The following is a 16,674-nucleotide window of genomic DNA, read 5'->3' on the forward strand; positions in this document are numbered from 1 at the left end:
GATTGGACTGTACAGGCCATCTGGATGCTGTCCTCCTCTATTCAACTGATCACATGAACTCATGTGATCCAGATGGCTTATTAAGCCAAGAATTAATTAGTTATATGGATTTAAAGATTTGCATGTCGGGCCTTTTCTCACAGAACCCTTTGACAGAACATGCATGGTATTCTTTGCATACATGACATTTATATCACGCTTTCTGAACCACATAAACTCATATCTTATGCACTTCATTTCATGGGTATGACAGGGAAGAAGGTATTGATTAATGACTACTGGCATATTTTCTCTTGCTGTGCCTGTACGTCTGTTTTGTGGCTACAAGTGACGTATGTTTCTACATATCCGAGATAAAAGAGTGGACTGTTTTCTATGACTCTGATGCTGGCTGGCAGGAGACTTTGATGTTCATCCCACGCATTTTTTAAAGACCTGCAGGTCAGATTAAATGGTGACTCTTTATCTGTCTTAAGGTGTGAATGTAAATAAATTAATGTCAGTCCAAATTTGTTATCTCTTTGACAGAATTACAAATGGTCCCAGGTGTACCCTGCCTCTCAGCCTGTGTGAAATGGTATACACTCTAGCCCTTTGTGCTGATGTATGAGTGTGTTTCCCCACATATCCTTTAACTTTTTTGATGGGACCATCCCATAAGTCAAAGGTTACAAGTTCAGCCATTATCAGTATCCAACTGTGAGACGAAAGCATTTTGAATTCACTTCAGTGCTCCTCTACCTTTGGTGCCATTGTGAGTGGGCTCGGTCAGCAGACGTTCGCTGTGATTGGAGCGTTTGAATCTCCGCTGGATGCGCCCACGGAGTCGGACGTTGTCCTCGCTCTCAGAGGAAGGGATGGAGAGACTGCGCTCCTCATCCATGGACAGGTCTGAGTCCGAGTCTGAGTCCTCACCTGGGAGAGGAGGAGAAAAAGGGAAACACAGAAGGAGCGAGTCAGGGAAGAAAGGAGTGAAAGGAAGGAAAGAAAAAATCAATAAATAGAAAAGAAAGAAAGGACTGAAAGGTTGTTATTCTTCCTTATGGTTGTGTGAGCTTAATCTTTAATAAATCCATACAGAGATAGACTAAAGAGAAAAAGATGGAACAGATAGCACACATTTGCATCTGGGTGTTTACCTCCATCTCTGTGAAACATGGCTACATCCAGGTCCGTTGCGCCTGTGTGGACAATGTTTTGTTCCAGAGTCTGACGAGCCAAAAGATTTTCTCTAACAGGGGGAGCAGATTAGGGATTACACACAACACCCACACATATAAAGTATATGCACTCATGTATGTCAATGCATACACACACACACATAAAGGCAGACAAGACAATCACTGAGCCATACAGACACCAACAGCCACTGTACATTGTACTGTACAGCGTACAGTACATTAGTGTTGCTCTACATAATCTACAGTACACTGTTCTATCCTATCTTTTTCATCTTTGACCCAATGACCCACAAAACACACAACAGTGTTTTCATTAGTGATGGAATTTCCCCCCGAAGCAATTTGGTCCTAAATCAGAGTCACAGAGAATCAATCAAACAGGACAGATTCCTATGTGAATCATAATTTATCATTTTAATATTGTTGCTTTAAACCATTTGCTCTCAAACTACAGGAGGAATGATGTTAGACATCATCATGTGGAGGATTTTTGTCTATGAACAACTGTGTGTCTGCAAACCTGGCAGAGCTGACAGAAGAGATGGTGGAGGTTCCCAGGGTGATGCGGTGCAGCCCGCTCTGCTCTAACAGAGATGCGTTGTGATAGGGGTTCTGAGCCTGCAAAAAAAAAAAACACACACACACAAGAAGGTTGGGAGAGTGAGGTTCGATACAGAGAAATGAGGGGATGCAACATTATAAAACAATAACATACCCCTCTCAATTGGTTTTAATGAAAAATAAAACAAATTTCCTCCCTGATGTTGATTTTGGAACTGTATTAAACTGAACTGTGCTTACACCACATATAACAGTGTGCCAATAATCTAAATCCTATCCTCATTTGGTCTCACTTGTGCTCCTTTTGGTTCTGTTCCTGCAGTTTTCTATTCATAATCATATACTGTATCTATCCGTAAGAAAATGAGTACTTCGTACTCTAATTGGTGGTTAATATCTTCAAATTTTCATTCTAACAAGGACATAATTCTATTTGTTAGCATTCAAAAACTACACCCTCCTTGATATTTTATGATAGCTTGTCAGTGCTGTTACAGCTGCTGACTGGGAATCAGGAATAAAAAGGAGGCTGGTGGAGCACAAGCTAACCTGGAAATGGGGCTTTCTACACTGCCTTAGGCCACTGCAGTCATAAATAAAGTATCATATAGTAGGAATCAGATCGGTGAAGGCATTAATAGTTGGTCATTTATATATACAGTCCATTAAAGGTACAAACAGCGGTATGTGTGTCTAATAATAGGTTTGGTCAGGCGGCCATTTTTGTCCCAAATGACTCAGTGATGGATTGGAGAAGCTTCGGAGGAAATGGGGTTTAAAAGGCTGAAATGAACTATGCATTTAAACTAACACACATTCACACACACACCTGCGTGTCTTGTGGAAACACACGTGGGCTACATATATAAAGTTCGCTGGATAAAAAAAGGGAAACTGGACTGTAAACACACTTATACACCTACACAATTTCTCTACACTTACTCTCTCTCTCTCTCCCTCACGCACACACACACATACGCACACACACACACACACACACACACAGGCACCAGCTCAGAGAAGCAGTAATGAGTGTTTTTAAAATAGAGGCAAAAGAAAAGAGGGATTTGAGTGCAGTGAGCTATAAACTGATAAACACACATACAAAGGACAGGAGACAGCGAAGAAAATATGTGAATCATTTCTCATGCGCACACTCAAACACACACGTGCACACACACACACACACACACTCTCTCTCTCTCTCTCTAAACAGGCGCTGCACAGTGCTTTTCTAGGAGTAGGCTAAAGAGCAGCCCTTCACTGGTCGATACATTGTTTTATGTGGGTCAGCTACAAACCCTGAAGGCAGAAGGAGAGGAGAGAGGAGGACAGGAGAGATGGATGGATGCATACGGGGAAGGAGGAATGGAGGACAGGAGGGCTTTTGTGCTTGTCTAATAATGGCTAAAGTGAGGATGTGCATCTAGCAAATACAAGGGAGAGAGCAGAACAGAACAGAACAGTAATCACAGTCAGACAATATACAGCTTTAAATCAGGGTCTTAAGATTAACCTTGAAGTCATTATTATGCAACAATGTCTATCATATCCTAATATTATAGCTTGCATAACATATTAAAATCTTTTTTTCAATAATTATGTTTTATATTTTATTTTTGCATGCTTGCTGCCAATGCTGTGTAGATACCACATGTCACGTCATAAATCCATTTTAGGTTTAGCAGAGATAAGATACAGCAGCCCAAATAACAGTCTTATACTGTATGTGTGTGTGTGTGTGTGTGTATGTAACTCACAGTATTCTGTGGTGGTCTTGGTGGGTCTTCTCCAGGGCTCTTCTTACCCAAACAGGCGACTCTCCAGGCCTCCTTAACCTCTGAGTTGAACACAGTGAAGACCAGCATCACTGAGAGCCCCTGGAAGAGAGAGTGAGAGTCAGAGCATAAGCAGCAAGCAAACATGCAATTTTAACATGCTAATCTGCAAGATTCATGCATTTGTTTTATGACGTCTCCTCCGCAGGGCACACAATACCCATTCCTCCTTTTTATTCCAGCAATCAGAAAAATAACAAAAGGCAAAAGCTTCTACAGCTACAGCTGCAACTCACACACTCTGTTCATACCTGCACTAGGCAGAGGACATTGAATATGTAGTAGAAAGCCAGGATGCTGTTGTTCACAGCCATTAGGCCACACAGCCAGGTGGAGGTGGCAACCATCAACAGCATGAAGGCATTTCGAATAGTAGCACTGGTGAGAGAAACAGAGAGGGCAGCGCGAGAAGAAAAAGCTTAGATCAAGATAAAAAGATAAAAATGTGGCCATTGCACATTTATGCACATAGCCAATTCTTTATTGTTGCCCATAATGAAGAAATTTAGAGACGAAAAGCACACAGATACAAGAGCAACAGACAGTGAGAGCCAGGAAGAAAAGGAGTCAGCAGAGAAACCACAGAATAGAAACCAAGAGAGACATGACTTAGCTTAAGTGATTTCCTTGTGCCATTTATGCACATATAATTCCATCAATAACAAAGCTCAACATGGTCATTGTCAATCAAATCAACATTGACTGAACCAGATGGCTATAAATACAGACAGATTCCCCTCTGTTCCCTGCTAGCTCATCAGTCACAAAGAATTTCTCAAAACTACACACAGCACCAAATCACAACAAAGGTTACCTGAGGACACATACCAAATACCGCAGGTCTAGACCATACTCTTTAATATGCAGACTTATTACTATGATCTTTTAACATAAAATGTAATTTGGAAATTCAAGCAAAGATTTACATTCTATAGTTATGACCTTGTTAAGGTTGTTAGTAGGTACTGTTTATGTAGGATTTAGGATTTAGGTTAAACATTTAGAATGTACATATGCTGTTTTGCCATTTATGATCATATTTTTTAAGGAGATAGAACTTCTAAACTTCGCCCAAAATGTCCACACACCTCACAGTAATGTAATCAATAAAGTCTGATGTCTGACAATCACTTCTGCGCCGCAGACAAATTCTTTTGAAATGTTAGACAACAGACTCAAATTAGCAAATGCTTCCTTGAAGACAGACATCATTAAAAAGAGTCATCAGACCATCTTTACACAATAGCATCTGAAGCCTGAAATAAAGCAAAACTTGCCTTTTCCCTATATCATGAGAAGCACAGTAATAAAAGATGACAGGTTTACATAACATAATGGAATGTGAGACGTGAGAAAAGTCATTTGAGCATGGAGGGCAGGTACTCACATGACAGGGAGCTTCTTAGTCTCCTTCTGAGAGGGATTGCAGGAAATCTTTGCTACAATCATAAAAATCCCTCCATTCATCTGGATAGAAGGGGATCAATACAAACGGTAAGACATTTTTAAGGCATTTCAACTAATCTAAAACTGCTGTTGGCAACCTCAGCAATGACAACATCAATCAATATGGATAAAATACTCTTCCACAAGGAAAAAATGTACAGTTACTTAGGGCTAAGTCATTCAAGTCTATGAACTGTTTCATTATTCATTGGTTCCTTTTTTTGAACAAATTAGTGAATGAAAGAAAGAAAATCCCTGAATAAATGAAATAATACAGCAGAAGCAAGAACATACATATGATATGAATAATACTGAGTACTGACTGAAACGTACTTATTCAGAAGCATTATAAAACAAGACATTTTCACGTTTATTTCTATTGAAGCTTATGGGTACAAAGCATTAACTACAGCAACAGACAGACAGGGAGATCGTTACCAGTATGACGATGGCTATAGGACCAGCAAAGCTCCAGATGAGTTTGTCATAGATCGAGATCCAGCAGAAGTCTGGGTTCCCATAACCCTCCGGGTCCAAGCCCACTGCAAGACCTGCAGCGAAGAGACAGACAGTGAGGTCAGACGATGGAGGGAGGGAGATCGACTCGATGATGTCTTCTACAGTCAATCACAGAGAGCTATTGACAAAAACAGGCAGGACAGCAAGTGACAAAATGCAATAATGTGGATGATAGCACAGAAGAGATCAGAGACATAACAAAAACCATTATGTTAACACACGGTCATTTTTAATAATTACCCATGATTAAAATAATAATTTTAGAGAACAAAATATCCTATTGGAGGTAAATCAGCTACTGGCTACAAATGAATCATTATATTATTGTGTCTTCAGAGATGTCACTGTATGTTTTTAGTTTGTCTCCATGTTTGTACTGAAAACTTATCATTAATGGTTCTGATAAATAAAATGTTTAGCTTTCCAATATTAGTAATAGTGAGTTTAAAATATTTTGTATTTATCTTAATGACTTGCTAATGGATCTAACAGATCATATCAGGTGGATATTCCTGTTATAATTTGTCATAATAACAATATAATGATCAAGGTAAAATGTATATCATTTACAGATTTGTTTTCAAAATCTTTTCATTGAGAACATCACTGAACAATGTACATCCACACCGCAACAGTGTCCGGGTGTCTGTTTTATCATGGCAGATCATTTGTTATTCATCCATTACTTTACTACTGCACAGCCACTTTTTCATGAGCAGACCAGACCTCCTCCTCGGGTGCCAGACGAGGTCGCTAGGTGATCTGTGACTGATTCGAGATCTGTGAAGTCTCTATTCCGTGTGTATCCTTGTTTAGACAGCACTGTCAAGGTTTTGACAGTGGTGTGTTTAAAGAATTTGCAAATTGAATTGCAAAAGTAAGAGGGACAGGAAAAGCCTAAACAAAGATAGACAGACAGATAAACACACCTTTGGGCCCAAGAGAAGAGACACGCAGCCTGTTTGCGCATGTGTGTGTGGTGTGTGTGTGGTGGGAGACAGATCTGTTCTTGAGGCAAAGTGAGGCGGGTGGGGGCGTCAGTGACAGAGTCAGCAACAGATAGAGGGACTCTGACAGCATGTATGAGTCCAAGTGGAAACTGCAAGAAGTGTGTGTGTGTGTGTGTGTGTGTGTGTAATAGGAGAGGGACAGAGAGAAGAGAGAAGACAGCAGCAGATATTACTTGCTTGCATGTCAGGAAGAAATTGCTTGTGTGTGCGTGTGTGTGCATGCACTTGTGTGTGTGTGTGCTTTACTATCTCGTTATTAAAATGTCACTGAAACCTGTTTCATACAAGTGTCAATAAGATACCTTATCTGCAGAGCCAGACTCACTGTGAATGTGTGTCTGTGCACATATATGAGAGTGCGTGTATAACTGTCATGCAGACACGTTTGACTGTGTGTATACATGGATGCAAAGACACATTTCTGACAAACATCACAGAGATCTTAGATGCCTGCATACGTGTGAATGTTTATACGTGTGTTACCCGTGATAATGGCGGGAACACCCCAGCCAATGGCGTAGTAGAACCTCATGGCACCATAGTTGATGTTGCGTTGCTCAGTCTGCATGCGGTAGATATGAAGGCTGTCCACGAACATCCAGGCAAACGTGGACATGAAGAAGTAATGCAGGAGGATGGCGACGACCGTACACAGGAACTGCAAGGAGAGAGAAAGAGAGTAGTAAGGATAAAAGAAATGCGACAGAAAAACTGAGATAGATGGATCATGTAAAAAGAAAGGAAAAAATGAAAAGACAAAGGGATTAAAAAGGGGAGGGGGAGGATGAAGACAAAAATAATGTGAAGAAAAGAAGGTGAAAGCTAAAAAATGCTATCCTTTGTGTTTTGTGAAATTTGTAGAGCAGACACCTTGGCAAGTGACCAACGAGTCTTTATTGCAACACAGCAGGTGTCAGCGATGAAGTAACAGGCATTCATGATTTAATCACAAATGTGAGAGTTTATGGCAGCGTATTACAGTATATCTGCAGGAAATGCACAAAATAAGTGATATGAATGTAAATGAATGCTGTTAATGTGCTGAATTATGGTAATAACACCCAGGAGTGTGCTCTTAAGTGTAATTATGGGTTATCCCCCAGCAGCTAACGTGGGTATTATAGCAGGTGTGTTTGTAGAAGTTTATAAGCGGTCATGTAATATATTTCAAATACTAAAAAAGTACAATGGAATTAACTTGTTTATTGGTTTATGTTGTTTGTTTATTATCTCAGTTGAGGCATATTTAGTTAACCGTTACAACAATTAGCACCACATCAGAAACATATATTCTAAAATACCATGAGTGACATATCCATGAAACAATATTGATGCACATGGATATGTGATGCTGCTTGATGATGAGAGGATGTCAAATCAGTGCTCAGAGATGGTGTAATCTCTGAGGTCTGTCCAATCCCATGGTGTAGATGGCACATTGACAGGCATGAATCCCAGTACTTTTTGTCAGGACAGGACATCAACTTCCACATCACTTTTGTCAGTGCTGCTGTTTGGTTTGGCAGTAAAGCTGAACGTCCCCATGAATAATGCAGAATATTAGCGTTTAAGCTGCAGGAAATTACCCTCAGGCTATACTGAAGCATGTCTGGAGTGCTTCATTTAAACTCTGGAGTCTTTTCTCTGCTTTGTTTGTTGGACCAGATTGGAATAATGTCAAACTAAAGTGGCAGTGAATTACAGCACCTACACATCTGAAAGAATAAGTCATCGTCCTCTAAGAAAACTGTGGGGCTGTTCGTCAGAAGTAAAAGATAAATCTAAATCAACCATGGGAAACAGCTTGAGAAAGCACTGGGTTCAGAGTGAAAATGGATGTTTGTTGGCAACTGACAGACAGCTCTCAACAACAAGCGTTGAATGCCAAGAAAATGAGGTGAGAACAAACGGCAGCCTGGTGTGATTTGTTCATTTGTACCTATGTGTGTTCTTAACTAAACACCTGACAGCTGTAGATTACATTTTAACAAGTTTTCCATCCTGCTTTGGCTTATGTTGCAGTGACTAAAATCAGATAAGCTCTGGTTCTCCCACTCTGCCACAATCTTTATTTTTTATTATTATTTATCTTTAATAAGCTCTGATTGTCTGAAATGTGTGATTGCAATACTGGCCTCAGTACACCTAAGTATTTATAACCTTTGCCAAAGGTTAGTGACTGGCAACTTCAGGTTGGTCTGAGCAAATTAAATAAGTAAATACATAAATACGCCAAATGGAATTATTTATTTTAGATCTGTCCACAGAAAGCTACCTATAAATATGGTTCCACCATGACAAAGCTATGAAAGAGAAATATATCACTCAACAGATACTGAGCGTTCCAAATCTGTAAATCTGTAAAAAGCAATAAACTTTTATGTCTCAGATTTAGAGGTTAAAAGAAGCTCAGTAGAACTTCCTAACGACATGGTCAGAGTCAACACAGAAATAGCAGCATCCTTGGCAGGAATACAGCTAGACGATCACTTTCACACTCCCACACACGCACGCACACGCACAAGAATATGAACACTACAAGTTACACACAAAAAGATGGAATGACTGAGACATATGCAAGCATGTAAAAATCAGTGTGAGTGCAAATACACACAATCGCTGAAAGCACTAACATGCTCTCCCAAGCATGATGTACATGAATTAGAGAACATACTGTTCAGCTAGAAGTAACCAGTTGCACTGTAAGAGCCAAACAGTCGACTGTGTGGGGGATACAGCTTAATTAATTGGATTTCATGCTGAGTGAGCACATATTTTCAGTACCCTCTCGCTGCTCTTTAAACACACACACATTTGTGATGTAACAAAATAAAGAGGAAAAAAAAGGACGAGGGAAGGAAGGATGGATGGAGTGCAATAGGAAGAAGACACCCAGAACAAATCCATATGATATTCAGATGCACACAGTGAGCAGGAAGAAGTGACACAGACTTATACAGTGTGAGTAGGTAAGAGGAAAAACAGAGAACAGCTGTCTCAAACAAAACTGTGAAAAAGAATAATTTATAATATTGCTTTGAAGAATGTCAGGATATGACCTTTATTGCTGCACAAGAGAAGGAGAATATATATTGATCGATAGTACATGGCAGTTTTCAACTACTAGTGCTGAGTACACTCAAAAATTAGAAAATTCTGAGACCAAAAGCAAATGTTTGGTCATTCACAAATCCTCAAAGGCAAAAGCAAATAAGCTAAAGTCACCGCAACCACACAGGGCAACAGAAACTCACAATCCCAGTGTCTACCTGTTGTTCAGTCTGATTGACGCCAAGCAGAAACACCAGCTCTGACAAAAACATGGCCGCCGCTGTGTTCGAATGGATGCTCCTGGTGTTGGACTTGAGGCCTCTTAGACAGGACAGCACCAGGACAGTGAGGAGGAGTGCTAGCATGGAGACGCACACAGAAGAGTATGTGACCAGCGCCAGCGTCTCCAGATCTCCCTCCAACTGCTGCTTATAGGGAGGTGCAAGAAGAGAACAAGGACACAGAGATGAAAGAGGATATTATTGGATTTATGACATTTTGGGGGGAAAAAGGCAGAGGAAAGAAGGGGAGCAGAAGAGAAAAAAAATGTGAGAAAAAAGTGAAAATGGAAAGGAAAGGCAGATAAGAGCAAAGGAGTAAGATTGAGCAAAGGATGAAAAATCACGCAATGAGGCAAAGAGAGAGAGATGAGAGAGAGAATAATTTTAACACGTTAAAATGCTGCTTTTTCAGTTTCTGAGTCTCTGTCTGCGCTCCTCTATCTGGCTTTACTGAGTGCAAAGCCACAATATTTATGTCAGAAATGTTAAATTATTTGAAGAGCAAGTAAATGAGCTGAAGACTGCTTAAGACTTAAAAAGTATCCATACCTACAAATCACAAAATGTAATAGCATCTTACTACACAGAATACTGGCTGGTGTGTAATGCTAAAAATGTATTTAAATTTTAAACAATTTAAACTAGATAACAAACTAAGAAAGCTAGAAAGACAAGAAAAGAATAAATACAATATATTATCTAGACAAATCTAATAAAAAAAAAACAGACATAGCAAGCCACCACACTTTTCTAATCTGTCAGAGTATCAAAAGCATGAAATTGATTCATTGCTGACTTTGCATGCACAGAGAGCATTCGCTGCCAGTTACCACAACAGACACCATCAGAATTTAATTTGGAGCAAATTCTGCAGATCAACAGCATGTCAAATAAATAGAAATGTAACAATCCCCCTCTGATTGTGCTGGACTAATGATGGGGAATAAACATCCTAATGAAGTGCTAATTCAATGTAAATCACGCATGTTTTAACTTTAAATTAATAATATGACATGAGTTGTCTGACAACACAAGTTTCCCGTCTCTGAATCTCTCTCTCTCTGACAAACAAGATCTGACACATCATCACTTAGTATGCTGAGCTACGATGTAGCTCAGCATCTTCTACAATCTACAATCTTCTACAATCTTCTACAGCTGTAACAAGGCTTCCTTTGGCCTTCAGGATGTCAGTCAGGGTTTAATTCTCTTGGATTTCAAACTGTCACGCTGACTAAATCCAGCAATTACCAGCTAAGGAGTTCAAATGAAAAAAATAAGGAAACCCAACACACTGGCATAAAGGGGTATGTATGTCTACACAGTAGCATCACTGATAGGAAATATTAAATTAATCCATTGCATTCCTAATGAAAAGAATAAGTATTTAATTAAATGAATATAAATATGTGGTCCATGCATATATGAGTAGTTCTCCACTGACAGATCACTAACCTCTCTCTGTGAACTGTCCATCAGCACGCCGAAGGTGCCCAGTCTCTGGCACTGACAGCGGACATGGGAGGTGTTCCTGTACACCACCATACAGTCCCTGACCGTCCAACAACCTCCTGCCTCATTGCTGTATAGATTGGGGGGGGGGGGGGGGGGGGGTTATTGATGAAAACAATAACTGTAGCCTAAATGAAAAGATATGTGTTTATATTATGTGTGTTTATGATCCCCTCAGCATTAACAAGACTGGTAAAATGGTCCATCCAATTTCAATTGTGCCAACAGTATCAATATCAGTGTAAAGCATCCATATACTATCAGGAGATAATTGACAATACGCAGCCCTAATGAACATTATATGTGTGTGTATGTAGGATTAAAGTGTAACCTGTACTCACGGACTGCTGTGGTTCCACTGCACACACAGGGGTTTGCTGCGATTGGCTGTCTCCAGCAGTTTGAACTCAAGCAGGATAGGCTGGTCCAAGTGTCCACCCACAAACGTGTGGTTGTTGTAGACAGAGATGCTGACAACAGGGGAGTTCATTACCGGGTGTCGAGGAAGCCTGGGGAGAGTGCAGAGTTACTATAAGTCTACTAGATCAGACAGACAGCAGAGTTTGATGTCCTGCTTAGGATGTTGAAAAAGGCAAAGACAAAGTGAGCAGAGAGGAACCAGGCTGTTTTACAAGACAAGGCTTAAATGACTGTTTATTGACACTTAGAGAAAACTGGACAGTTTGTTACTTCATAATTAAGTCCAGAGGTGAAGTGAGGAAAATCAGATGGGGAGAGGGATGAGAGGAGAGTAGGAGAGAAAAAGAAAGGAAGAAAGATACCATGAGAGAAAGAGAGAAAGACCAGATATTTTTCACATGACATCTGAATCAGTGAGAAAGCAATTGATCTATTAACCTCTGAGTCAAATGAGAAACGTGACTACAAGTATGATAACCAGTTAATCAGTTAAGGTATTCATTAAGTAAAGCAGTTTTCGTTCCACCTTCTCAACTGTGATTCATAACATTTTACATAGAAGAACCTTTGATGATGGTCAGATGAATGAACAATTAGAGGATATCACCTTGGCACTCACATTTGTTCACATTTTACATAACAAATGATTGACAGCATTTATTATCATTTTTGGATTTTTGACAAAACTCTGATGAGTTGTTGGTTACAATGCAGGATGGCTAACGATATTGAGCGCATAATAATATGTTTCTAATGGTATGAAGCTCCTGTTATATAAAAGCAGTTTTGGTTTTGCTACCAAAGAAAAGACTAGTTTAAGCCAGATTTCTATATCAAGCATCCTTCCTTCCTGAGAGGGTTCAGAGCTGCTGTAATCAAATTATTGTTGTTCTGAGTGTGATTGATTCCCACCTCACTCCTCGCCGGTCCGTGTGGTATTTAGGAGGGAGAGCAGCGCCCAGACTGCGATAGATCAGCAAGATGACAATGGTAATGGGCGGCTCAGGCATCGAAACAGTGCGTCTGGCTGCAGTGTATTCCCCCGTCTGATTGGCTGAGTTACTGACAGGGGCAGGAGACGTGTTCTGAGGGGCCGAGGCTGAAATAGAGAAGTCTGTGTGTGAGCACGTTCCCTTTGTTTTAGCCACTTGCGCTCTGAATCTTTGAATTGTATTTGTGCATCTGTTCTTACGTTCTTTCTCCGCCCGCTCCCTCTCCTTCCAGTTGTGTTGCTGCTGTCGTTGTGGCATCAGGGCAGCAGGGGGCAGTATCACATGAGTGTAGGGATCCCACAAAGCCTGACCGCGAAACAAGGTGGTGTGGTAACGTGGGAAACGCCGTCGCACGTGCGTCCGGTTCTCCACACGGTCTAGGTTCATGACTGAAGAACGAACAAACAGGCAGCAATAAACACACATGAACACACATTTTAGGACATAATATAACTAAATACAACAAAGAAAGCTGGTCAAAGAATCAAAGGATCTTCTTCTTAACTAAAACAAAAAATGTAACTAAATTTTAACAATAAACTAATTTATTCTCTGTGGATTTGAGGAGTGTGAAGAGCCAGTACAAAATCTATAAATACACACATGTACACATATTAAAGGAAATGAGGTGGCAAACAGGAAGTACATAGTCAATGTGGAGTGTTCAATAATGAGAGTGAAAGAACACTTGATATAGCAAACACAAGTGGCACAGCACTCAATACAGATTGAGGACTACGCTGTGTGTGCCTCTGTGTGTGTATGTAACACATTTGAAAATGTTTTTTTTGGTGTTTTTAAAAGTCAGTAATGACAATTTTGATGGGGAAACAACTGATTTATTAGTAAAATAAAACTGAAGATTTGGCATTTTAATTAGAGACAACACCAACAGCAAATGTTAAAAGGAATTCACATACTGGAAGCTAACAGATGGGTGTCTATCAGATCCATGCATAACCTTTCCGTGGTTATTTGGCTGAGAGCATCAACTGCTGTGTTTGTGTGTGTAGGAGTGTGAAATTTAGCTTTGGCTGCATTTCTTATTCCTTCTGCTTCCACTGCTGCTCCTACTTTTATGCATTCCATCTGGGAATCTGCATCAGCCTGTCGGATTCACGTTATTTAACAGCACTTTGGGTGTATTCCAAAGGGGAGGCATATACAGTGACATAAGACAGAGATTAGACTCAAACCAAATAAATAAATAAAAAAAGGCAATTCATGTTGTCCAAGACAGGTAAGTCTATTATAAATTTTCTCCAGGTCTGGGATTAACTGTGGTACCTACTAGAAGAAGCTGGTAAGGCAAGATTCAGGTGCAACTTTGATGAGTTTTGCGAGTTTTGAGTGTATGGTATTTTATAGGAATTTAATCTGTGTGTGTAGCTAAGAACATTAAGTCAGTGTGAAATTCATTGTCTGCTACATCCCAGCTAGAGCTGCTGCTGTTGCTATTTCAACACCTCTTGTTGTTTACAGTATTATTTAGCAGTATTTTCAACACTGCAAAACTGGCAGAAATGTGGAAAAAAGTAAAACGTACAAGTGGAGGACACCCATATTTTAGGTGTTTCTCGACTTAGGTGTTCAGCAAGTCCAGACTCCAACCTATCAGTGTGTGCGCCTGTTACTCCATGTGCATGATCATGTGTTTGTCATTTGTAAACCTAAGTGATGTATGTTAGCAAGTGCTCCAGCGCTTCAGGGTTTTTCTGTATGTGCTGGAAGCATTAGCTGCCGTGTGTGTGTGTGTGTGTGTGTGTCTGTGGGGGAGTGTGAAATTCATGTCTCTATGCTGCTGTCAGCACTTTGGATGTGCCATCATCGTTGGCATTAGCGCTGTTCATCTCCTGTCTTACAGTGAGCTATTCTAGCTGATTTCACACCAGTGATTTACAGTATTATGAGAAAACCGCAGCAAATTGTCTGTAAAGACTAAGATTTTATTACTGTCTTATTCTCTTTTATTGAGTCTGATTAGTGATTAGCTATTGCATCACGTCTTAGCATAACTGACTCTCTGTGTAGTCTCTCACCTAAGTTTGGAGCAACCAGTGCAACAGGGTTGAGGTAGGTAAGCTTCATGTTCTGGGCCAGATTCTGGACATACTGCTCCAGCAGGTCCGTCAGCTCTGCAGGTCCGCCGCCCGGGATGTGGCTCTGACTCTGAACCAAAGCTCGCCAAAGCCCAGAGGTACTGGGGCCCAAGAGTGCACTGCAGCTCCGGAGAATGTTCTGAAAGCCACAGCAAAATAAACAATTAGTAAATACAGCTTTAAAAAGTTGTTCCTTTATTACAGCAGTGCTACAGCTTTTATCCCAGGACTGTGATACAGCATGATGGCTGATAAATTCAGATCTGGCAGAACAAGTAAGCACTGCTGTTGTACGATGGAAAGAGAACAGGAGACTTAGATGTGAGTACTCAACAGTTGAAATGATCACCCTTATGATCAGTTCTTTTCTTCTGTAAAGATTGTGATTAAGACATAGCAGGGATCTGAGGTGGGACGAGGAAAAGAAGTACATATTTTGAGGTAAAGGAGGCACACTGACTTGTGACTGTTACTCACCACAGGGCCAGGGTCTAAAATCCCAGGCTTAATAAAGCCACAAAGCCATACACCAAGTAGGCAAAAGCAAATAATGTAAGGGTAGTGAAGAAGAGAGAAGTGAACAACTAATGTGATGTGTGGCTCACCACTGAACTGATCATGCACTGCAGTTTTGTTAAATATTCTGAGCATAACAGAGGGAGTAAAAAAAGACAAAACTTCAGTTAGTTACAATTTCTGGTTGAGAAACGAGTAATTCATGTGAAGCTTTTTATCATGAATTTATCCTGAAACAAATCGGTACAATAATCAATCCATCCACTAATCATAACTGAGGGACTCTAGTGTAAATAGTCTTTTTGTTTTCTGTACTGTGTACAGCTGCAGGTACTTGTTTCCTGTGTATTTATTCTTTTTGAAGGCTCATCCTTCCCTTATCCTTGCATGCTTTGCACCCTCTATATCCTGTTTGTTGCTGTAACACTGTAATTTCCCAGTTATGGGACTAATAAAGGATTATCTTATCTTATCAGACTGCCCACAAGAACATGGTCAAAAATTGGGGTTAAAAATAACATGCGAACAAGTCTTGACCCCAATTATAGCAAGTTTTACCAAAGTGAAGTTGTCATTTATGCACAGTGCCTCAATGTCCATGCTTTACATTTATGACTACATGAAGGCCTGTTACATATAGTAAAGACAGTGAAGTCCTTAAAAATATTCTGATCAAACAAAGAGTAATATCAGAGTGAGCCAGACAGAGAGGGAGGGAGGGAGGGAGAGAGAGAGGAAAAGTGCTCAATATGAGTCCTTGCAGTCTGACTGCACCAAACCCAATAAAGCCCTGCAATCTCACATAAGGCTCTGGGGAAAAGAAATACACATGAAAACCTTCAGACAAATAAGGAAAAAGATATACACTTCAGTATGGGGAGGATGTAGTGAACTGTAGAGTACGGGAGAAACAGGGATTTTGGATATGTAAGCGGGAGGAAAGAAGGAAAAAACAAGCATGAGACAGAGAGACAGAGAGAGAGAGAGAGAGAGAGAGAAGAAGAAGAAGAAGCTATAGAAAGAAGCGTATGCTTGGCTGACAGATGCAGGGAACAGAAGGAAAGGCAGGCAAGAGAAATAAGCTAAAAGACAGGTGTGATGAAATGGAAAATTTGAATTGTCAGGATTGGAGGCATCACTGCAATTGAGGTTTTTATCTTGTTTTTAAACTTAACTTACATAATTATGTAAGATCTTGCTGAAACTTGTTTAACAAATAATTTCTATGTATTCCTATTAGGAGCTGTT

General features: G+C 40.2%; 1 protein-coding gene across 2 annotated transcripts in view; it reads right to left on the reverse strand.

Moving 5' to 3' along the window:
- celsr3 (cadherin, EGF LAG seven-pass G-type receptor 3) overlaps positions 1 to 16,674 on the reverse strand; it is a 96,095-nt gene that overhangs the window by 6,854 nt on the left and 72,567 nt on the right. For both annotated transcript variants that reach the window (XR_006844140.1, XM_046397662.1), the window contains exons 21-34: positions 14,851 to 15,049; positions 13,012 to 13,200; positions 12,732 to 12,918; positions 11,741 to 11,908; positions 11,343 to 11,469; positions 9,825 to 10,031; positions 7,039 to 7,213; positions 5,465 to 5,577; positions 4,968 to 5,047; positions 3,832 to 3,958; positions 3,503 to 3,622; positions 1,702 to 1,799; positions 1,140 to 1,231; positions 742 to 915 (exon numbers count right to left, since the gene is read on the reverse strand). Coding sequence is in view for 1 of the 2 variants with exons in the window: in XM_046397662.1 (XP_046253618.1) it covers positions 742 to 915; positions 1,140 to 1,231; positions 1,702 to 1,799; positions 3,503 to 3,622; positions 3,832 to 3,958; positions 4,968 to 5,047; positions 5,465 to 5,577; positions 7,039 to 7,213; positions 9,825 to 10,031; positions 11,343 to 11,469; positions 11,741 to 11,908; positions 12,732 to 12,918; positions 13,012 to 13,200; positions 14,851 to 15,049 (2,056 nt within the window). In the remaining variant the exon portion in view is untranslated. The remainder of the gene's footprint in view (positions 1 to 741; positions 916 to 1,139; positions 1,232 to 1,701; positions 1,800 to 3,502; positions 3,623 to 3,831; positions 3,959 to 4,967; positions 5,048 to 5,464; positions 5,578 to 7,038; positions 7,214 to 9,824; positions 10,032 to 11,342; positions 11,470 to 11,740; positions 11,909 to 12,731; positions 12,919 to 13,011; positions 13,201 to 14,850; positions 15,050 to 16,674) is intronic.

Source organism: Scatophagus argus, chromosome 8 (genome assembly GCF_020382885.2).
Source record: "Scatophagus argus isolate fScaArg1 chromosome 8, fScaArg1.pri, whole genome shotgun sequence".
Taxonomy (NCBI): Eukaryota; Metazoa; Chordata; class Actinopteri; family Scatophagidae; genus Scatophagus; species Scatophagus argus.